The following is a 23,375-nucleotide window of genomic DNA, read 5'->3' as shown; positions in this document are numbered from 1 at the left end:
GACAAGCTGAAGTCACACAACAATCAAGACTTTCTCACCTGTTTCGACACTATTTCAGTGTTGTGCTGTCATGGACATACGTATTCAATACCTTTTCTATGTATGAGGGTTTGAATGTATATATGTGACCAATTTGAATAGACTCACTAATCCCCGCCCCAACTTTCCCCTCTATTTTTCTCTGAAAGTGTTAGTTTAGATCTTTTGGAATATTGTATAATGTGTAATTATTTTCAATGTGTGTGTGTGCTGCCGTCAGTGGTACCATTTTAAAGACTTTTAAAGCTGAACTAACAGTGGTCTATAAAAGGGACTGTAGATCAAGTCCTTCAGAGTAAAAGTACTTGCTATTCTGCCACTGTTATTTCTGTCCCAGCTGCATTTTGGTTTTTAAGATTATAACAGCCTATATAACAGTTATTGTACTGTTTTTAACATTGTATTTTTGTATATCAGGACCTGTGTTCCCTCGTTTGTTGTATCATGGCTCACTTTTAGGTTGCCCCCCTGTTCTCCCTCCTTGTGGGTTCCAAACCCGCTTCAACCCTTCTTAGGTTTGAATATTAATTTAATTTCGCCCCAAAAACTACCAACCGCGTGTGTGCCGAAAATTATTTTCATTTATAAAAATCCTTAAACTTCCTGCCACTTCATCCCACTGTCAATTGCACATGTGCCCGTGTGATAATCAATTTCCAGCTTTGTTTTAACGTGCCATCTTCTTGTTGGCCATTAAGTCTCAGATCTACTACAGATTACACATAATCTTATCATACAAATAATTATGAACAACGACAAAATTGAGTCTTTGTTTTTGAGTGAGATTATCCGTGGATGCTGTTTTTAAGTAGGGATCCAGCCGAAAGCAAACCCCATTTCATCACTGACCTCAGATGGAGCCAGTCTGTATATCTGTAGTTTTTGCTGTAATATAATATTTAGAGGCATTTTATAATCATGGAAAAATATATGGGGCAATTCTTTCGGATTGCATGAGCTTTTACATTTATTTTGTAGGGCCCTTTTTTCCTTTGTAAACAAATCTGAAAAGTGGCATGTTTGGTATATGTCTTCATTAGTTTTCTTCCTCGATCTTTTGCATTGTTGCTGAAGGAAGTTGACTTTGGGATATCAATTTTTGCAGTAAAACTGCACCGGTAGACATAAGCAGTATTTTCCGCCAAGAAATGAGATGCATATGAATACATAGGACATGGGGGGGGGGGGGGGTTGTAAAATATGCTTGTAAATTAGTCTCGGCATGGTCTTCGAAGGATAAACCACTCGATTCTTTGTCTATCATATTTTTTAGGGGGTTGGTTTTATGCTCGCTGTGGCCAAATCATTGAAGAGAAATGAAGTTCTGTGTGCTGCTCGTGACACACCAGTAGGCTGTAATAAAAATACAATATAAATAGTATAGTTTGATAGCACGTACAATAGCCAATTCAGAATTTTTTTAAAATAAATCTGTCTTCGATTTTTCTAGGATTTACGATCAGAATGAATTGGTCATTTCTCTTCTAAAATGACTGACAAGGCTGCGTGGGAGCGACTGGATCACGGCGAGTGGGATAATTTAAAGGGAGGCGTCGAGGCTGCGACAGGATTGGGGAAAGCTGGTGCCAAGGACATAAGTGTTAAAAATAATTGCCTATTACCTCATCTCGAACCCAGGAGGAAAATAACGTGTCTGATGTATGTTAAACCTTGTAGATTGCTCATCGGTGTATTGTCTGTCCTTTTACATTTATTTTTTTGTTAAAGTCACTGTTGTTTCTTATGAATCTGATCTTGTACATTTGTCATAATAAAATGGGTTTAATCCCAATATAACCCTGCTTTTTGTTTGGAGACTTATTTACAATGATGTATAAAATAGAAATATACAGAAAATATAGCTACATGTCGTGACTTTTTGTCCAGGGTGTGTACACAGCATTTTAGGGGCCGGTGCAAAAGTCTGGAATAGATTCTTTTTCACGGGTGGAAGGGGAGGTCTGGCGCTGAAGAAATAACTGAAACATCTCATGCAATCTAGAGCTTCCAGAGGGGGGGGCACCTTACCTTAGGGCTGCACTACATTATCTTTTCTCTATCATATTGTCACTCTCAAGGGCAATTTACACCGTTTTATCTACCGTAGGGGCACCTAGAGAACACTTTTGCAGTGTTTTTTGACCAAAGGGGCGGTCGGCATCATCTCAGAGAATCCAGTCTCACTCTGTGGTGTGACATGGTGCCGTCACAGTTTCGAGTCCCGATAAGAAGCTTTTGGAGGAACCTGAAGCTGAGGGCTTTGGGTTTGAAAGGTTCAGGGTTCGATGCCGAATAAGCTTTTGAAAGGTGGCACCCAAAGCACCAGGGACCAGCGATAAATGAGAAGGCGTCCTGGTGACATGACGGTTCAGCCGCTGCCTTCCAGCGCTGTCCTCACAGGTTCAAGTACTGAATTATTCATCTTAGTCCTGTTACCTTCGTCAAATGCTTGGAGACAACAAAGCTCCCAAACACTCAGAGGCTCAGAATGATAAATGGTTCAATGCAGAGCAAGCATCTGAAAGTCAGCGCCCCGAGGGGAGGCTTAAGAATATTGCTTGCGTATACATGCAAAACATCAACTGTTCGTTAATGAGGGTGTGTGTGTGTGATAATGAGCACATTTACATAATTGGTGTCCAACTGGGGGGAGGCGTCCTGTCCAATTTCAATAAATGAAAAAAAAAAAAGAAGTATTTTTTCAAAATCCTGCTTTTAGAAATAATTCAACCAAAAGTAGGTCATTCATAATCATTTAAATAGCTGCTAAAGCCAAGGAATGTATTCATATATTTTAACTCTAAATAACAGAGAAAGCTCTGGTAATATACAATAAACCCAATGATAAACAATAAATATAAACCTCAAAAGTAACAAAAAACAAAGCTACAATAATACACAAACAAACTTAATCACCAACTAGAAGATAGATACAGTATATTGCCATATGCAATACACCTAAAAAGTCAACAATTTACAAAAACCCCAGAAAAAATTACCTAAGAATAGAAACAATAAACAATAAATATAAGCCTAAAAAACAACACACAAAAATAATAACCTAACCTAATAATACTTGACTTGACATACATAAATAACACAACATAATAAACATAACATAAATAGGCAGTGCATGGGTCCAAAAATGTAGTAAAAGTAAAAAATGAGAACAGGCCTGTGGCTGCCCAAGCAAAATGTTCAACACAACCTCTTGTATATTATGTTCATTTTCGTTCACTCAACCCTTGGTTCATTTCTTTTTCCACATTTTACAGCAGAGGAAGGCCACACAATGCAGTACAGGGCTTGGTCAGCTTCATTTTCAAACTAAGCATATGCAAAAAGGTGGCAGGAACATGGAAGTGACGTGGAACTGTCCTAGAAAAAGCCATACAGGCTACTGTATATTTATCATTGGATAAACAGGCTATATTTGTCATTTTTCGAGTTGGGTGAAGCGTTTTCATACGAAGCAATGTCTTATGAGTGAGAGAGTGTTTGCTCTGACTCCCGTCTTGACCAAATCGTCAAGAACGCTGCAACCGCTTACAACCGCTGCAGTTCCTTCAATTAAGAATCTTAATTTGACACACACACACACACACACACACACACACACACACACACACACACACACACACACACACACACACTCTTTTGGGGTGGTGGCCGGTGAAATGTGACCTCCGCATTTTTCCCCACCCTGGCTTGTCCTTCCTCCAGGGGCAGCATTCGTTGACGCGCCCGGGGACCTGGTACCAGGTGTCCATCGCTGGTCAGACAATGGGGATGTGTGGATGTTTTTGGTGGGGGTCCTGAGTGACGTTAGGTGGAGGAAACCCCATGTGAGCCTGGGGAGAACATGCAAACTCCACACAGAAAGGCTCCTATTTGGGAGATAGCCCCCGGAGCACGGTGCCAACAGCGCCCCAGGCGAAATTTTGATACCACACATATTAGCTTAGAACACATACACTGGCACATAAATCTTACTCAGAACAACACTTCACCAGACCAGGGTCTGCGGGGCAAGAGGGGTGCAACACGTGGTGATATGGTTTTTTTTCAGGGTGGCTGGGCTGGTGTGGGGGTGTGGTTCGGGCGGGGCGTCTGTGCCTGGCCTCCGCCGCCTGGCTTCTGCGTCTGCCGCTGCATCGAGTGGCTGCACGTGGGGGTTGGCTGCATGTGTGCACCTCAGGGCTGCAGGGTCTCCTCGCTCGTTCCGGGGCTGGGTCATGCTCCTCTGGGCCCGGGCGTGGGTGTTGCTCCGCGGGCTTCCGGCTTCTCTGGGGGCCGGTGGGTCAGGGCTTTCTTGCGGCTGTGGGGTGCCCGTACGGCCGCGGGCCTCAGGGCCCTTTCCGCTGCTTGGAGGTGCTACGATATGATGTTGACCTCCAGAACCAATTGGAACAAGTCCCGTACACTCATATCGTATATGGTATTCTCTACCCGAGGAGCCACTGGGACGCCCCACACCAGCTCGCTTTTACGGGTATATTTTTTCCGATGACTTGAGCTTCATTTTATGTCCAAAATTGGAGCAAGTCTCACTTTGTTTGTTGCTGGAATTAAATTGTTGCATTTCCAACCTGCATAGAGTGAAACCTGCTGCAGCTTGTTTTAATGTATGCTGAGCTACGTATGCTATGTGACACCATAAGACTTAACTGCCTGAAAGCAAAACTGTAGGTGAGCTTGGATCCTTTGTTCCTCTATAAACAGTTGGGTTACATTTGCAGCTGCTGTTTTGAAGCCATTGCACATTATTGCTACTCTGCTGCTACCTACTTGGGCATAACTGCCATTTACTCACTTTGGGCTCACTACATGTGTACATGTTATTCGTCATATACATTTTTTTTTTTTTTGTCAACTCCTTATCCCTTCACCTGAACTTCCCCACAGGGATTAATAAAGTTTTTATCTTATCCTCTCTTCAGACAGAACAGGTCATTTTAAGCACTTTCAATTGCCTTGTAGTTGAAATGTGCGAAATAAATACACTTGCCTTTCCTAAAATCTCTTATGAGGCATTTTGTCACAGGCAAACCGCTCTGTTGTGGGATCCCTTTTGATTGAATCAGAGCTGTAATCTGGATAAATTCTTCAAATCACGTCATTCAAAATTGGCAGCATAGGATTGGGATCATTTTGATACAAAAGAAAAAACATCTGGATTACCCTGATCCCAATAGAAGAATGCATTTTGAGTGGATTGCCAGAACAAAATGTACTTTAAAATTAATTATAAAAAGACTTTATTATAAATAAGATGGTAAAGATTGTAAATTGAAAACAAAAAACTTTTTTTTTTTTTTTTTGGCCTCAATGATGACTATATTTGGTTGGGTAAATGGTTGCTTAAAGCACCGATACTCAGGAACTGGTAATCTTGAAAAGTCTGAATTCGGATCAGGATGACCCTAACCACAAAGTATGGGATTTCCAAATCCGATCGGCTCTGACTGAGATTCAAAGTTTTGAACTCCCAGGCCCTGGATGTTGATCAGCAGAGAATGAGCGTGTGTCAGTCACGTTATGTAACTGATGCAATGCAGGGCCAAAGTACGAGCTGTAGATCAAACACGACCAACGCTAACAACCTCAAATGTTCCATGCGTTACAATGTCCAGCACAAACCAGCTCCTGTGCTCTTACAGTCAATAGATGTAGTGACTCCGGATATATTTAAAACTCAATTTTAGCTGACGGCAAGGATAGCACTGCAAGACAGATGCAGTGGTAACTTATTTTAAAATTTCAACAAATGAGAACTTGGATTTGAACAGGAATCAGCAAATGATCAGACCACTTGAAGTTGAGGGTTGTAATAATATATTATTATTTATACATAAGAAATTGAGATGAATCACTGTGAATTCGTTTAGAATTTAAAAGAAATTCACCAGAAGAGAGCAATATGATACAGGTTAAAAGGGTCATGGTCATATTTATTTAGACATGTCACCAAACCTTAACATTTGACAACTAATATACAGTCAATGAAGTAACGCAAGATTGTTATCGGAGTTAAACTTAATTTTGAAACTGCTCTCTGCCATTCACATTGTTTACTCTTCAACTTTGAGTTTATTATACAAATCAACATTTTCCAAGGCAGCCAGTGGTCCTCTTAGAAATAAAAAACAAAGACTAATCTAATTCTAATTTGAATATATATTTTTTTTATTTTAATTAACCCCTGCTATTTGTGATTATATAATGACCAAAAAAAAAAAAACCAAAAAACCCTGAAAGCACAATTATTGCAGTGGTAGCCCATCTCCCAAACATGAATCAAAATAAACATTAGCAATATCCACAATTACCAGAATAATCCCTGGTGCAATGCACTTTTTGTTTGTGCATACAAATGCCCGTGTTTTATCAGTGCTCCAAAAAACAAGTAGGGTAAAACTCCTTAGGACATTAGAAAATTTGAAATTGTGTTTGTGTTGTTTTTGCAAAACAAAAATGTTTTAACCATAAACGCAATCCTACATTTGCCCTCACTCCTAAAGTCATCGCTGTGAGAAAAGCTGTGAAATGGATGTGCTTAAAAGGACTTTCTTCATACGGAAAGACAAACTAAAAAACTAAAGGTCGAGATACTAAGAGTAGTTTCTCAACCTTAAAAAGCAACATGCAACCTTCAGAATGCCAACATTCAGGTTTTGGGATTTTCCCTCTGCCGTGTGTGGAGCAAACTCACTTGCAGTTTAGAGTCTCTAGTCACAGCAAATGTCCATTTTTGTAGTCTTGAGGTAGCAGCACGCGCCAGTCCCCACATTTTTCAAGGTCATGGAGGAAATTCACAAAGATAGTGTTTGGCTGTTTTTACGTTGGACCCCTTGATAAATAAAAATAAAAGCCATGACACTCACAGTCAAAGCCCCAACTGGCTCTACTCTGTCTTCTTGGTCCGGGCGACGAGGGCGTCCGCCCCAACACTGATTTTTCCAGAAAGGAAAGGAATGACTTTGTCAAAGAGGAGGATACAGCTCATCACGCCTGGCGGAAGAGATAGAGATTTATTTTAGCGCGTCGAGAAACCCCACATAAAATGCACAAGGTAGCCAACAACGCGTTAATGCAGCTCCACCCAAAGCCGAAGGCAAAAAAGCAGTTTTCCTTTGGTTCAATGTGTTTTTAATCCTGAATTTGATCTGGAATGAATCTCTCGCGAGAGAATTATTTGGGAAACAAGTGAATTCGCGAGCAATGTTCAAGGTCAAAGATTCAAAATAAATCATTCACTGAGGAATGAGAGATTAACAATTACAAATTTGCTGAGGAATGATTGTGATCCTTCAGTGTCTCAATTGTTAATCCAAATCTGCAAAATGAATTTAATATTAACCTATTTTTACGAAAGGCATTTTAGTTCTTTGCTTTTTTAAATTTTATTATTGCCTTTTTACTGGTTGACAGCCTTCTTTAATGTAAAGCACTTTGAGTTCCATGTTGTATACGTACGTAGACTTTATGAATACATAAAGAAGCAACAACCAAATTCTTGCAACTTAAGTCTTCTTCAACATGTTAATAGCATATACATCCTTAGTTTAAATTGGGGGGTCTTCAGCTTGCAAGTGGCTCCAGTCGGCCCGGGCGAAGGCAGCACCACAGGAATTAATACTAATACTACTTCTAATAATAATGATAATACTGACCTAGAGCTGGGCCCAGCCAGTAGACCAAGCAGTACTCCAGGTAGGAATGTCCACTGCAGGGGAACTGGATGGAGAGAGCCAGGGCGGGGTTGAAAACTGCGCCTGAAACGCTCCCACCTGTAAAGAGGAGGCGAGAGTGAGGCTGAGATGCATTTATATCTGATGCATTGCAACTGAAATACAGGAGAGAGACCCCTCAGCTCCAGAGGCCACGAGGGCCACATTTAAACCCCAGCAGACGCAGAGGGCCACATTTAAACCCCAGCAGACGCAGAGGGCCACATTTAAACCCCAGCAGACGCAGAGGGCCACATTTAAACCCCAGCAGACGCAGAGGGCCACATTTAAACCCCAGCAGACGCAGAGGGCCACAGCTCACGCTTAGAGGGTCATAGTGAATATGTCAGTGATATTCTGCAGAGTCCTTTTCAACGCGCCCCCAGGAACCACGAATATTAAAACATATTCCTCAAATTCATAAAAAAAAAAGGGTTTTATGGGTGAATAAAACCTGCCAAACTGAAAAAAAAATAATAATAATAATAATAATAATAATAATTATCAACTGGAAAAAAATAAAATAAAGGCTTCAATGTGAAAAGTGCTTTCGCCGGACTCGAACCTGCGAACACCAGCGCCGTGACGAGCGCCGCCGCGGCGTGGACCCGGAGCCTCGGGTGCAGCTGGTGGAGGTTGGTGACCGCGGCTTGGACGGCGAAGGCGCAGCTCAGCTCCACGGAGGCCGCCTCCAGCAGGGTCCCGTGGATGGGGTCGTAGCATTTGTAGTCGAACTTCCCGTGCCGGGCGTGGAGCTCCGACAGACCCAGCGTCCAGAGGAAAGCCGCCGACTTCCGCGCGGCGATCGCGGCTGCGAACTGACAGAGCGCCGCGCCCCCCGCGGAGCCGCTGCCCCGGTACCAGGCTTCGAGCGCCGCGCTGGGGTTGCAGGACGCACCGCGGAAGGTCGACACGTGGACCACCGTCATGAAGTAAGTCAGCGTCAAGCCCACGCCGGGGTCGACCCCTCCGACCTCGGCCAGGAGTTTGAGCTCGTGGGTGCAGGCGCAGAGCTGGAAGGTGGACGCCGCCTCCAGCGCGTAGGTCCGGTAATCCTGCGGGACGAGGCGTGCGGCGGCCCGGCGCGCCGCCTCGCACAGCAGCACCACGGCTGCGACCACCGCCAAGGAGCTCCAGAGCTCCGCCATCCTGGGCTCCGGCTCCGGCTCCGGCTCCAGCGGAGCGGCTGCTTTTATGCCCGCGGCCCACTTCCGTGTGCGGGACTCGCAAGCTGCCGTTGCTTGGTCACCACCGCGCCACTGCGCGGCGGCGCTTCTGCGGAGTTTTATAACTTTCTTCAGGGAAGGCGACCAGCGGGCGGCGCTCTCCACACAGCACCACGTCGTAAAACGATTCTAATGATCTTTCTTAATCCGGTATAACGACGCACTTCTTTGTACGGATAAACACAGCCTGGTTTACGCATAATTCGATTTTATAATGAATTTCATTTATTTGTCATTTAATTATTCATTGTTGGTAGTACTGTGTAATTATTTATGATATGTATACACAGTATGTATTTATCATTTCTGACTTTCTTTACATTCTAAGTAGTTATGCCAAATCAAAACATTAAAAGTTGAGTTAGTGATTTTAATGAGCCGGCCCGTTAACCGTACAACTGGAACAATTTTAGGCCAAAAGAGACAACGAGGAACAAGTCAGCCATTTGACATTTGACCTTTTATGTCCTTGTTTCCACCCTCACACTCTGATGAGGTGAGGGTGAGACAGCTACTATCTACAGTAGTTAGGCATTCTGGGTGAACGCTCTCCTTCAGCCTTTGTACACGGCAGCAGAGCAGGTGACCTGCCCCACAGATAAAGTCGTGATCCATGATCTGAGTTAAGAGGCTTATTACTCATTTCACAACACAGAACCCACTGGAGTGGAAGCGATGTATCAGAGTGCACGGGCATCCATTATAGAAAAACAAGTATGAATGGCAAGGCGATGAATAGTTCTGGACAAAGGCCTCACGCATGAATATACCGATATGTATTCTAGATGACACAAATAGACAAGTTAGTTAGACAAGAGCCTTCTTTTATTTATCTAAAAAAAAAACAAAAAAACAACTGTTGAAATGCGCATTTCGGTTGAATAATTTATACTTAGAATAATTGAGGAAGTAAGACGTATATGTTTAACACAGTCAGTTCCCTGGACTCACAGCTAACTCTCTTAAAGTAGTCAGTTCCGATCATTCGTGTTGATTTATTAAATTATTCATTGATTTAACAATTTAATGTTGAGTGCCTTGGTCTGTGTGGCCTGTAAGGTGGAGTGGGCTCAAGGCACAGAGCCGCTGACATCTAGCGGTGGACTGTTGCATCGGGCAACAGGTGAAACCAGTGTCAAACACACTCGGGGCGCCTGGTGTGTGTATAGTGTTATCAGGGCATCTGGTGTGTGTTTTGGTGTGTGATCAGGGCGTCTGGTGTGTGTTTTGGTAACGAGTCTCTCTCTCGCAAGGTAATCCCCGAGGCAAGTGAATTATCCTAGTTTAACTGCAGTAGCGCCTCATCACGGGTTCACTTCTCTTTAGAAACGAAAGAGCCCCAAAACACCCAAAGCTTTACACGCCTGAAAGGAAGTCACTAATTCCATATGAAGTACCAAATTTAATACCATATGATGTGAAGAGTTAAGGAAAATCAATTTCTTGAAGTACTGTTCCAAATAATCACTATGTATAAACCAACGATCCGGCAATTTATATTCTTTCCATGTGTGACAGCCATTTCAATGATCCCCCCCCAACACCGGTATTTACATGTCAGAGAACAATAATATTTTTTACATTCCTTGACAAATGTTCTGGTTTACTCTCCAACACCAAACAATCAAAGCTACCCCCAGAGTGTGAGGATTTATGGAACTAGAGAAGATAAAACACTTTTTAAAAACGCCGTTTAGGAGAAACGGCGCCCGTTACGCATGAAGACGAATCAAATTGATTACAGAGCAAAGAAATTCAGTAAAGCCGCTAATATTATTAGGAAATATATCATTCAACCAACAATCACCCAGAATTGAAGATCCTCAGTTTGTGATCACAAGACACTTAACCACTTGTCTTGACTTGAAATGAGCTCGCCTGGAACCTGTTGATCAATCTGACAATTAAAAATGACAAACGTCGACGATAGAGCCGACGTGAAGTTGCATCACTGTGAGTTCCAAAAAAAAAAAAAATCCTCACGCCTGACGAGTGCTTGTATTGGGGCCAAAACAACTGAAGGCAACGGCTTCGCTTCGTGGATTCTTTGGTGCTGGGAGATTATACTGGACGTGAAAATAAATAGTAATGTGACATTTCAATGTTCAAAATCAGTCCCCACACAGACACGCGCAACAACTTTCCAAATGATCAGGTGGCGCACTCTTCACCGATTTCAAGCTACCTAGTGATCATAAAGCAAATAACGTCGGTCACCTCGACGTCCTGACTACGCTTGGGGGTTTGCGCGGCGCACTTTCATCCCGGTTGTAGGAAAACATCCAAATGAAGGCAAGAGGTGAATCTTTTAAGACGGGACACGACCGATTTAAAACAAACAAACAAACAAAGAAAAACAAAAAAAAACAAAACGTTGTAGGCATCGCAGGGTTACAGTCGACACATCGAGCGACGCTCGAGCTGGGGAGGAGGGGAGGAGCCTCCCAGCGTCTCGTCCTCCGTCGCCCGCGGGCTCCGACCCCCTCTGGGCCCCTTCCCGGTCCTGGTTTTTTTCTGCCTCCGCGGCTCTACTTGCTGTTGCCGCGGGACGTGCGCTGTTTGGTCATCGTCGTCAGCATCTGGCTGATGTAGGACGTCAGGAGGTCGTCCATCTTGTAGCCCTGAGAGAGATTAATAACAACAGCAACAATAATAACGCGGTGTGTCAATATGGCGCGTATCAAAGGCAGGGCTACAGAGTGTTCAAGTGGAAAAGCGTGGAAGAAACAACAACTATCTACAGTGTGTGTCTATCCCTCTATCCCTCTATCCCTCTATCCCTCATCCATCCATCAACTCACCAGGGAGGTTTCACACAGCAGCTTGCTGCCTCGGACCAGGTTGCCGATGGTAATGTGGAAGTAGGTGTTGCCGCTGCTCCAGTTGGAGATCTTGGTGAAGGGGTGCGTCGTCAGAATGTCCTAGAAAAGCAACGAACCAGACAGGAAATGGGTTTTGCGCCGCAGAGATCCTCTGTGAGCGACACGGGCACTCAACGTATCCAAGTGCTCAGTTGCCTCAAATGCCACACGAGAGGCAAGAGCCTGATCTCCATTTTTTGGTCCGTCAGACGATTCTTTTTAAATAAAAGACGAAGATCATGAAGATTCCTCTACCTCACACATTGGAGTATGCCAGGGTTAAATTATGTTGTCTAGTTTGTTTTATTTGTAAAACAATATATTGGGGTTGCCATTTGCAAAAAACAGGCGATTGACACCTTTCCCATTGGCAGGAGAAATGACATTTTTTTTCTGGTGCATCACGTTCGACGTCACCAACACGCCGGAAAAGGGGCGCGTCATGGTTCCAGTGTGATTGGGAAACAAAGCAGTAGAGGAGACGGCAACTCAAACAAACAAGCACATAAAACTGTAGAACTTGGGGAAAAAAAAGTCGTTTGAGCCGTTCAAAACAATTGAATCGTCCACGAACAACCCATCACTACAGTAGAAGCAGGATACTCCTGCTGCAGCTGGCGGCGCGGGGCGGGCCTCGGTGGGGAGCGTGCGGGTTATCCGCTGCGGTCTCCACGGTGCGATCCCCACACTCACAACATTTCACGTTCCCCAGTGTGGGGGGGAAGTCAATAACGTCTGCTTTGGTTTCTAAATGGGATATGAAATGATTGAACGACACACAGATATTCTTGTCTGTTTATGCGCCAGCGTCCGGAACTTCAACGCCCTTCGCTTTGCGCAGGTAAAGTGGCCGAAATTAGTGGGTCAACCCGGGCGTTCTGTTCACCTCAGAGCCCATCGGAGGCGGAGTCGATTAAAACCCGGGTGTATTGCGGGTCATTTCATCCGGGACTGAGACCCGGATTTTTCCTTTCCCACTGGTGACAAATGCCAGACGTTAGCGGGTGTTACCGTGTTTTTGGCGCAGTGGGAAAGGGGTATAACAACACAGACTGACCTTGGATTTGGGATCGATTAGACTGACTCCATGTTTGTTGATAGCTATCAAAAGGGTTTCTGGGTAATTTGGATCGGTGGTTTGCTGCAGAAAAACAAAAGCAAAAGAGAAACGTTAGCACTTGGCAGAACGAAACACAATATTTGGTCAAAAAAAATAATAACCAAGGAGTCAGAATCGCTTTACCTTGACTTCAAAGAAAGCCGAGCCGAAGGTGGCCCACTTGTAGATGACTTTCAGGAAGGAGAGCTTGGCCTCCTCCCGACTCTTCCCCGAGTGCTTGTTGAACAGCGACACAATGGACTGCGAGCGAGAGAAAGAGAAAAGACAAAAGACAAAAGAAAAGAAAACAAGACGATTGGAACTTCCCGACGGGGAGAGGAATTCCGATTTCAGGATTCCCAGGAACAATGTTCTCCAGTATGCCTTCAAATCGTGTCGAGCGCGAAACATGGAACGGAACCTAAAACGGGAATTCCTGGATCCAGTTTTTTTGTACGTCGTTATTTCGGTTAAGGCAAGCACTCACCAAATGCATACATTGTGGATGCACATCCACTGTACTTGATAGTGTGCCTGCCTTTCTTTCTTAGATTTCTTTCTCTGCGCCTGCCGTTGCCTACCCAACTCCCCAAACAGTTTGGTTGGTTTCACTTCACGTCAGGATTGGCACGACTTTCTAAGACATTCAAAATGAATTAAAATCTTGCGCCGACGGGAGCTCGCGGGCCTGCGGAAGTGGTTCGGCTCAGGCGTGGGAAGTGCTGACGCACCCTCTTCCAGTCGTCGGGCGAGAGGTGTCGGATCTGGTCCTGAGGGAGCAGCTCCTTCAGGATCTTGGGGATGTTGTGGAAGTGGGACTTGTCCTCTTCAAACTTCACCCGGTAGATGAGCGCGGCCAGCTGGTGCACCTCCTCCCGGGAGCACTTGTGGTAGCCACGCAGGTATTTAGGCAGCTCCTGTGCGCGGACGGGGAAGGACGAGGGGAAATCAGGAAGAAGTGCTGCTATTACAAGCTTGCACGTAAATGTGACACAGTGCTGAATTGTACAGGCTGATAGTTTGGGCTGTAATACAATCGTTTGATGATACAGTGACTCACTTGGTAGTAGTGGAAGATGGAGTCAGCCATGGCGTCTTTCCCAGGCGCCGTATTTGTCCACAGCTTCTTCATGAAGAACACCTGATAGGTCAGTGAAGGCACTACTCCTTGAGACAGGGGAAGACAGGCTCATTAGCAAATGAATTGTGTTCAAAATCCATCCGTTGCATTATTCTCCCAGATTATTGTATGCTGAGCCGATATCCTTGCCCCCTCTGGTTTTAGTTTTTTTTAGTTTTTTTTTTACCGTCTTTAGCGTGTCTGGCCGTTTTGATCCAGTCAGTCAGGTGCCTCACAAAGTCGAAGAAGAAATCCCCGTCAGGCACACTGATAACCTGGAAAACCGCACAGAACACCATGTGGAATATCTAGGATCGATCATTCATTTGGTCCATGCAGCATTTTGCTGACAAAGGTTGAGCAGAAAAGTTACCTTGTCGGTGATCTTGACAAAGAGGCTGAAGCCTTCCGAGGACTTAAGCATTAGCCGCCCAGAGATGTTGTGGCAGAAGTCTTTGGCCTTGGTGCTCGACTCCACCTCAAACGCCTGTGCGGTAGAGACAACCGGCTGAAATGGTTGCGTGTATGTGTGCAAACTACAGTCACACTCACCCGACTTTTTTTTTCATCCTATCGTGTTTATAGATGCACAGTGATAATCTTTAATCCTTAACTACCGACACCGGCGCTAAGCACGTGCACTCAGTAGTCACCGCCAAACAGTGGGGTACAGACTACAAGATAATAAAGACAATTTTGGGCCGGATTCCCCCTTCCGACAATTGGGAGCAAAGTCCAGATTTTTTTAATGGTTGTAAAGATCGTACCCGATGGTGTGAGGTATGTCACGAGTGTTTTTCACTTCCCCGAACTGCTTGGACGTCTGTCCTGGCGGCAGCGGTCGCAAACATTAACCATGTTCAATATTTAAGATTCGATATCCGGTAGTGTGGGGGGAACCCCCGAGGACCCGGGCTGTGGATTGTCACGTGGGAAAGGCCGATAGCAAATTGGGAGCCAAGCTGACTGGGACGGAACAAGTCATAAACACAACAGAAGCCATGGCGGCAAATGCAGGAACTGCGAAGCATATAGTAACATGTACAGTCCATGTCCTGTACAATGTTTGTTTACTTACAAGTTACTTCTGATCGCGCAAGATTTCTGGTTTTGAGAGTCGGGACTCTGGTAGTCTCTCGTAGCCACACCTCTGTGTCAAAACGTTGGTCAATGGAATCTGTTGTGTGTGTGTGTGTGTGTTGTTTGGATAAATCTTTGCTCCTCCACACACTATAGGAACGAAACTTTTGAAATTGATGTCGTAATGTGTGGGGTCGCCCACATTTTCAAAGTCTGTAAAGATTTTGAAAATTCTCGTAGTGTGAGCCGGGCTTTAGACTAGTCTCAGAGCAGGGATGACATCCTCTTGTTTTACACCGTGAGCCGACTCCTCACCTCGTCCGAGTCGTCAGGGAAGTAGACTTTGTGGAAGATCTGAGTGGTCTTGTGCTGGATGGCCTCCACCTCCACCAGGTGGGGTGGGTACTTCCTGGATCCATTTCTAAGCAAAACAAGACAAGAAAGTTTTAAATGAAAACACAGAGTGAGTTAGTGACGGATAAAGACATCAAGGTAAATAGAGTGAAATATAAAATATGAAATAACAGGGAAATTGGAAGAGAAAGAAAGGGGAAAGGATGAAAATGTTTGTTTACATTTAATTGAGTGCTGTACATGAGTCCTTTTAAAGTATCTCTGCTTGAATGTTTCCCTTTTGGAAACTTACTACCACTTGAATTTGGAAGATAAATATCTGAGATTTTGTTGATTTATTTCTGCCTTTGTTTTAATGCTGTTTAAATATTATATAAAATGTTAAATATACAGACGTGGACAAATTTGTTGGTATCCTTACAGCTCATTGAAACAAGGCTTCATTCCTCCTGGAAAATGATGAAATGAAAAGCAATTTTCTCATGTATCCCTGCATGCCTTTGGTATGTCATAGAGTAAAGCAAAGAAACTGTGAAAAGAGATAAATTATTGCTAAAGGGCTCAATTATATTCTGAAATGGCCTGAACAAATTTGTTGGTACCCTGCGACGGAAGAAGAACCCACAATTTTCTCTGAAATAACTTGAAACTCACAAAAGTAATTGGCATCCATCTTTGTTTATTCCATATTTAATAGAAATTAGCTTTTGCTTTGCTTTTGATTTTTGATTCAACAGAATATTTCACATAAAACCAATGAAAATGGCATTCATTCCATTCATTCCATTCATTCTTGGGTGCTTTTAGCTGTGTGTTTGGGGTCATTATCCTGTTGGAGGACCCATGACCTGTGACTGAGACAGAGCTTTGACACTGGGCAGTACGTCTCATTCCAGAATGCCTTGATAGTCTTGAATTTTCATTGTGCCCTGCACAGATTCAAGGCACCCCGTGCCGGACGCAGCAAAGCAGCCCCGAAACATAACTGAGCCTCCTCCATGTTCCACAGTAGGTATGGTGTTCTTTTCTTTGAAAGCTTCATTTTTTTCATCGGTGAACATAGAGCTGATGTGACTTGCCACAAAGCTCCAGTTTTGACTCATCTGTCCATAGGACATTCTCCCAGAAGCATTGTGGCTCGTCAAATTCCAGTCTGGCTTTTTTATGTTTTTCTTTCAAAAGTGGAGCCCAGGGTCACTCAAAAAGCGACGGATGGTGCGATCAGACACTGATGTACCTTTACCCTTGGAGTTCAGCTTGTACCTCTTTGGAAGTTGTCCTCGGCTCTTTTTCTACCATTCGCACCATCCTTCTGTTCAATCTGGGGTCGATTTTCCTCTTGCGGCCACGTCCAGGAAGGTTGGCTACAGTCCCCTGGAACTTCTTAATAATATTTGCAACTGGAGTCACAGGAACATCAAGCCGCTTGTAGATGGTCTTGTAGCCTTTACCTTTAACATGCTTGTCTATCATTTTCTTTCTGACCTCCTCAGACAACTCTCTCTTTTACTTTGTTTTAAATAGGCTGAATGACTGATTTTGAGATTGAAGACACGTGTGATACCAAAGAAAACAGTAAGTTTGAAATATCACTATAATCCAATTATTTATAATCTTTTCTCACCAACAAATCTCTCCAGGCCAATTTAGAATATAATTGATCTCTTCAGCAATAATTTATCTCTTCACAGTTTATTTGCTTTACTCTGACATACCAAAGGCATGCAGGTAGACATGAGAAAAATACTTTTAATTTCATCACTCTTCAGGAGGAATGAAGTATTGGTTCACTGAGCTGTAAGGGTACCAACAAATTTGTCCACGTCTGAATATACATTCATGTATAGGCACTTTTTTCCTCAGTAATTATTCTCAGTTTGTGACTAAACGATTCTCTTGCTGTCACCCTCATTTGCCAAAGTAACTTCCAAATCCTCCGTCATTGAAGACTGAAGATTTGTTCTTTACGAACGAATCATTTGCCAGTCTTGCATCGTCATCTGATATTCAGAAACTTTAGTGAACGTAATTCTGACGTTTTCAGTGGATAACAAGATGGCGGTGTGCCATGAGATTTTTTTCTTTGTAAGAAGTGTTGCCGTGGCAAAAAAGGTGTGGGAAACACCCCAAAAATCAAAGAACTGGGATTTTGCACCGTTGGCCTTTCTACCGGGTAAAGACCGCGTGCATGACCCCGTCTCACCGTAAGGCCTTCTGCAGCCGCTGCATGCAGTCTGGAGCCAGCGGGTGGTGCTTCTTGGCCTGCAGGAACTTCTGGACGTGAGGCAGCAGAATGTTGCTGGGCGGGAAGAGGCCGGTGCAGAGCCACAACAACTCCCAGCCCTTGTCCTCACTGTACCTAACACACACATATGCATTGGAAATTCCGTCACAGCATCGTAGAGGACGGTGCACGTTCTGTTTCTGTTGACCTGAGACAGAAAGGTAGCCCGGTAAGAATGATGTTTGAACAAGGAAGCGTGGCACGGGTGTTGCATGGGGAAACAGCATGTGTGATTTTGGACATACATGTGAAGCGCGAAAACAAAACTGAAATTTAATTTTGAATGAACACAACTGACTTGTAAATAGAGCAGACTTTGCCCGTCCATTGCACCACCAGCTCCTTCTTTGCAAGCTGAAGACAGTTTGGTGCTGGTCTCACACTGACTTTTGACTTTATTGCGGCGTTTGGGAACAAATCACGTTCCATTCAGCTTCAAATAGGGATTCCTTTTATGAGCCGATAAGCTTCTGCTTTGTTGATAGAGCATCAACATGTGACGTAACACGCTTCACTTGACTTCTTAACTCAATATAGATTGATTTCAGAACGGTAAAAGAAAGCAGTTCTGTATTTATTCTAAAACCCATAACTCAAAAACAAAATAAATAATAGCCAAACTTATTTGTAGCACTTTTTAGATTTGCCATTGATGGAACACTGGGAGAAAGCGCCAATGCAACACTTCTCCGGCCCAATTCATCCAGCAGGTGGCTGCTCAGAGTTCAAACGGGTGATACGAAGTGATGATCATCTTACTTGATGTGATTATCGGTGAGCTGTTTGAGGATCTGACAGAAGATTTCATCTTTGAGGGGTTCGGCCTTCAGCGCTCCTTCGAAGATCTGGTCGGTCAGTTCGTTGACGGAGCGCACGCGTTTGGATGGGTAATCACCCATATACTTCATCACAGGTGCCGAGCAGGTGTCAAGGACCAGTTATCAATAATGTACAGATATGGCGGACATTACAATATTATTTACAATATTTACAATAAAAATAATTTACAATATTATTATTCAAACTTTTCGTTAAGCATTTTATGTATATTGTATTGGTAGGTATATATTATGCATCCATATGCATATTTTAAGAAGAAAAAGAGAACATTTCGCTTCCATTTTACATGTAGAAGTGTATTTGACAAATTAACTTTCAACTTGAACTCAGAACTACGTAGCAAAAACCACAGACATGGAAGCCCTTTTGGGCGCCCTCCACCCACGCAGGACTCAGGAAAAGATATAGATGAAGACCAGGCAGGCCTCCTGGGAGAGCTCCTCGTGGGCCAGGACCTTTTTCAATAGCGGCTGCTTGATGGGCTCCCTGGTGCAGCTCCAGAGACGCTCCTTCCCCCGGGCCTTGGGGATCATCACCCGGCTCAGAGTGCTCTTGGGAGCAGGCCTGTAGACCATGGAGAGTGAGGGAGAGTGAGGCAGGTAAAAAGAAAGTCAGAGATGAGGAGGTATGATCACCCCCGAATTTTTTAAATAATGCAATTATGAACCATCGTTTTACCGAAATATTTTAGAATCATTAAAGAAGTCACGTTTAAGTTTAATCACGTATTTAAGTTGACAAAGATTTCCAATACTAAACAAAACATTCATTTGGCTGTGGTTTTGCCAGATGTAATAGCCCACATTTTAGAAACAATGATCGTTAGGTAAGGATCGGTCAGTTAAAATTTTGTTTTTTTCGAAAAGGAAATTTTATCAACATCTTCCCAATAAGACTACGTTTAAGCACAGTGAGAAGCTGCAGCAAGTAAGTTTCTCAACAGTAAAACATTCGGTGAGGCAATAAATGATGGGAACCAACATACGCATTTTAAATGGGATTATATACTATTATGCTTTTCCTTATTTTCTGTCATATATATAATGTTACGATGTGGGACGTTCATATCAGACGTGGCCAAAGTGTCAAATAATGAGGTAAACTAATGACAAAGTAATCGCCCAGGCTTCCGACCGCTCTGAACGCTCGCTTTGCAAAGGTTTTCTCTACTCTCTGCACGAGCTGATGTAAGCTCGTCACGGATTTCTTTATATGGTCATCTTCTCCATCCCATCCACTGTGCGTTCCTCCAATCCAAACCAATAAAAATAATGTGTTTTTATTGTATATGTATTTATTTGTTTTATTTTCCGACGGTCACATGAAACAAAAAATCCCCGGGTATGAGAGCTGCATGGGGATGGTAGCTCAGGCGGTAGGGCTGGTGGTCTAGTGATCTAAAGGTTGCTGGTTCGATCCCAGGCTCCTCCTGCTAGCATGCTGTAGTGTCCTTGAGCAAGACACTTAACCCCTAATTGCTCCTGATGGCTGCGTCCGTCGGTGTTTGAACAATTGTAAGTCGCTTTGGATAAAAGCGTCTGCTAAATGTAAATGTAAATGTAAATGCATCGCGGTGCAGTATCCGTGTCTCCCACAAGCCTGGAGCACGGCAACCAAAGTCGGAACTAACTTTTAAATGAGGCCTTGTAGATCCAATATGAGTGATGATCCAAGATTCAGCAACTGGATTGCTTATTTCTCGCCTCAAATTTGTTCAGAAACAGATTTTAGTGGACTGGTAAGGTGAAATCAGTAAAAGTTTACTGAGTAAATAAAACAGAGCCCGAAGTAAAGCTTAATTCCATTTGCTCACAGAACCCGGAACTTGCGCTTAAACCCTGTTGGCTCAGAACAAGGGTCTTTGCTGCTCATTTACAATCAAAGTTTTGGAACACTATGGTATTTTCAGTATGTTTCAACATGTTTTGAGGACCTCAGAGACCTATATTAACATGTGTAAAAAGTGGCCTAATCGCTCCCCTTTAAATGATGAGTATCCGATTTCGAGTAAATGAATGTAACCTGAAGTAGTCGTAGGAGAACTCCTCCAGTGTGTAGGGCTTGGCCTTGTCTTGACTGTCGGCCACAGCCAGCTGGGACATAGTGATGGACTCTCTCCTCTGGTCGGGAGTCATGGTGACCAGGGCCTGGGACAGGGAGAGGGGGGATTGGAAAGTGGAAACATGGAAAGTAAAGGCTCTCATGAAACAGTTAACCTTTTTGTTAAATCTAACTTAATCTTTATGGGAAATAGCATCATGGGCACTGACAAGATAAACAAAACAGGACAAGGAAGGATAACACACTTTAAATTTAGCTGTACATATGGAATTTTTGATCGAATGGCAGATTGAAATCAATAACTGAAGGTGTAATGGAGATGCACTTCCTCCTGAATTAGACCCAATTAAAGAAATGTATTCATGCAGGGGAAGCGACGAAAACTCCCAGTCATTATGAAAGCGCTGAATTGTGCTCCTACCACCAAGTCGTACTGCGGCCTGGTGACGGTGGGCAGGATGTAGACGAAGTCGGCAGGAAAGTCCCCGCGCTGCTTGGTGCGGTCGTTGGTGCCGTGGGCCCAGCCCGAGTTCATCACGTGCTCCCCGCTGTGCTCGTCCAGGATGATCAGGTCCCCCTTGGAGAAACTCAGGAACGCGTCCCCCCCGGCTACCAGTTGGAACACATGAATGGGTCATCTTGTTATTTATTTGAATTTGACTCAGAGACGCAATCAGTAACATTGGACAATTCGCGAGTATAGCAACCACTAAAGGAAGCCGTAAAAAGGTGATTATTTGTCATCCATTTCAAGGGCTGTCAGTTTTCCAACTGGGAGAGTATTACGCAATTTCTCACTTTTTGTTTCCAGCTAAAATATTTGCCTACCCTGTCCCTAATGGCTGACATCTATGTAGATGAGGTTTCACATAGAAATGCTGTTTTGACAGATATTGATCTGATTAGATGTATCCCAATAGCTAACGGATACAGTTTGTATCTGATAGGTTAGTTTCTCATAACACATTTTTTATGTGAAATGTATGTCACAAAAAAAAGGAGCATAGGAATGCGGTACAGAATCTGAATGAAAGGGGTCATAATCAACTTCAAAGACATACGCCAATGTGGTACGTTCATATACTCTATGTACTTGCGATAGTTTTTTCATCTTGGAACATCTTTGATTATCTCTAATTATAAGGTGGGTCCACAATTCAGAGCTGTTCTATTAACATTACTGTCACTATGTGTTTTTAATAGAGCCATACCATAGCGATACATAATAGTTTGCAAAGCATAATGACCTATAATAAACACGCATATCGGCTTTTCCACTGCAGGAACCATTTTATGAACCAGGAACTTTGTTCCTGTTATTTAGGCCTTTTCCACTGGAGGAACTTAGTTCTGAAATTAGCTCCAGTCCACAGGATTTGAGCTACAGTAAAAGGTTTGTCGTAGAACAACTGATTGGTCAAATGCAATTTGACCAATTTTCGATTGGCTATTTTCTGCGGTCAGTGGGAAGTCTTACCGGGGTTTGGACACTCCAGCAGAGCCACGACGTACTTTGACCTCTTCCTGAGGCCTTCCAGGAAATCCACCACCAGGTCGCGGATGTCCTCCGCGTTGTTTGAAGTGAACGTGTACTCGTCCCCTTTGATCGTAGCCAGCGTGAAACTCTGGCCCTGGAGCTTTCCCCCTCTGTAATGTGTGGTTAACGTTAGCCGTGACGCTTTATATATGAAATTAATCAAATTTGAGTATTGTGAGCAGTAATTCAAGAGAAATCTTTCGCCGAGAAGTGATAGTAAATCCATTGAAAATGGCCCTAAAGTACTCGTGGGGGGGAGTAATAATAATTGAAAATAATTTGCTGAGGAATGATTGTAATCCTTCAAGGAATAAATTGAAAACCAAAATTAAAAATTAGTATGATACCTATTTTTATTAAATGAATTTGCTCATTAAATTTGTTATTGTGACTATCTGATTGCCCTCTATTATTGTCACATTGTCAGAGGGACTGCTGACTGGAGGCGCTGCAGCGTACCTGCTACTGGATACAGCAGTGATTTCTGGGAAGGAGAGTTCCAGAAGGACCTGCTCCTGCTCATCCACAAAGTAAACTCCGGTCCAGTTCACTGCTACTATCACGTCATTCTTAGGCAGGCTGGGTCCTGCGGTACAAAGAAAAAGAAAAACAACTCACTGACAATGACTGATTACAATGAATAATCAATAATGATGAGTTATGAAGACAATTTGTGACTTAAGCAACACATGCCTGACAATTTATCAGACGTGTTGTCTAAATAAATGTTGGGGATCTGTGGACAAATCATTGAAAAGGGCAACGTAAATCATCTTTGACGCACGGCAGTTTCACCCACCCGAGAATTTGAAGGCCTCATAGAAGCGCGAGAACAGCAAAGGCCACTTGAAACGGGCAAAGTCCACCACGTCCTCCCTCACCTTCTGGGCGTCCATCCTCTTCCTCGTATTCAAACCCTGAAGGAGAGGAGTGGAGAGGAGAGGCGATAAACAGAAGTCTTTGGATTAAATGACAAAGCACAAGTCATGGGATGAGGGGCAAAGCAGGATGCATATTATGAGTTTTTCAGCACTAGGAGGTTTTTACTTAAAACTATATCAGAAGGAAAAACCAACATAAAGAACTACAACAAACAGTACATTTATTGCCCGAGGCTTAAAGAAGGAATATTTGTCATAATTAG

The 23,375-nt window shown here is 43.5% G+C and overlaps 3 protein-coding genes across 3 annotated transcripts in view; 1 reads left to right on the top strand and 2 right to left on the bottom strand.

The window, feature by feature from the left end:
* Window positions 1–1,841, top strand: part of rsf1b.1 (remodeling and spacing factor 1b, tandem duplicate 1) — a gene marked incomplete at its 5' end in the record, with an annotated part of 30,177 nt that extends 28,336 nt beyond the window's left edge. The window contains one exon of the mRNA XM_080014221.1: window positions 1,490–1,841. The remainder of the gene's footprint in view (window positions 1–1,489) is intronic.
* A 5,102-nt stretch (window positions 1,842–6,943) lies between these two features.
* On the bottom strand, window positions 6,944–8,917 carry LOC307240436 (aquaporin-11-like; the record flags this gene model as incomplete). Its single annotated transcript, XM_080014220.1, has 3 exons — window positions 6,944–7,050; window positions 7,713–7,829; window positions 8,335–8,917. 3 exons carry the CDS (start codon window positions 8,915–8,917, stop codon window positions 6,944–6,946), a joined length of 807 nt encoding a protein of 268 aa, XP_079870346.1.
* A 2,574-nt stretch (window positions 8,918–11,491) lies between these two features.
* myo7ab (myosin VIIAb) overlaps window positions 11,492–23,375 on the bottom strand; it is a 40,868-nt gene continuing 28,984 nt past the window's right edge. The window contains exons 31-47 of the mRNA XM_080014232.1: window positions 23,031–23,148; window positions 22,691–22,817; window positions 22,172–22,341; window positions 21,116–21,303; window positions 20,656–20,780; window positions 19,040–19,197; window positions 18,553–18,706; window positions 17,713–17,868; window positions 15,471–15,576; window positions 14,449–14,562; window positions 14,263–14,350; window positions 14,016–14,122; window positions 13,687–13,872; window positions 13,100–13,216; window positions 12,914–12,997; window positions 11,797–11,916; window positions 11,492–11,616 (exon numbers count right to left, since the gene is read on the bottom strand). Of these exons, the coding sequence (XP_079870358.1) occupies window positions 11,524–11,616; window positions 11,797–11,916; window positions 12,914–12,997; window positions 13,100–13,216; window positions 13,687–13,872; window positions 14,016–14,122; window positions 14,263–14,350; window positions 14,449–14,562; window positions 15,471–15,576; window positions 17,713–17,868; window positions 18,553–18,706; window positions 19,040–19,197; window positions 20,656–20,780; window positions 21,116–21,303; window positions 22,172–22,341; window positions 22,691–22,817; window positions 23,031–23,148 (2,211 nt within the window). The 3' untranslated portion in view covers window positions 11,492–11,523. The remainder of the gene's footprint in view (window positions 11,617–11,796; window positions 11,917–12,913; window positions 12,998–13,099; window positions 13,217–13,686; window positions 13,873–14,015; window positions 14,123–14,262; window positions 14,351–14,448; window positions 14,563–15,470; window positions 15,577–17,712; window positions 17,869–18,552; window positions 18,707–19,039; window positions 19,198–20,655; window positions 20,781–21,115; window positions 21,304–22,171; window positions 22,342–22,690; window positions 22,818–23,030; window positions 23,149–23,375) is intronic.

This window comes from Zeus faber, assembly GCF_960531495.2.
Source record: "Zeus faber genome assembly, chromosome: 14".
Taxonomy (NCBI): domain Eukaryota; kingdom Metazoa; phylum Chordata; class Actinopteri; order Zeiformes; family Zeidae; genus Zeus; species Zeus faber.
This window is presented reverse-complemented; position numbering and strand designations above follow the sequence as displayed.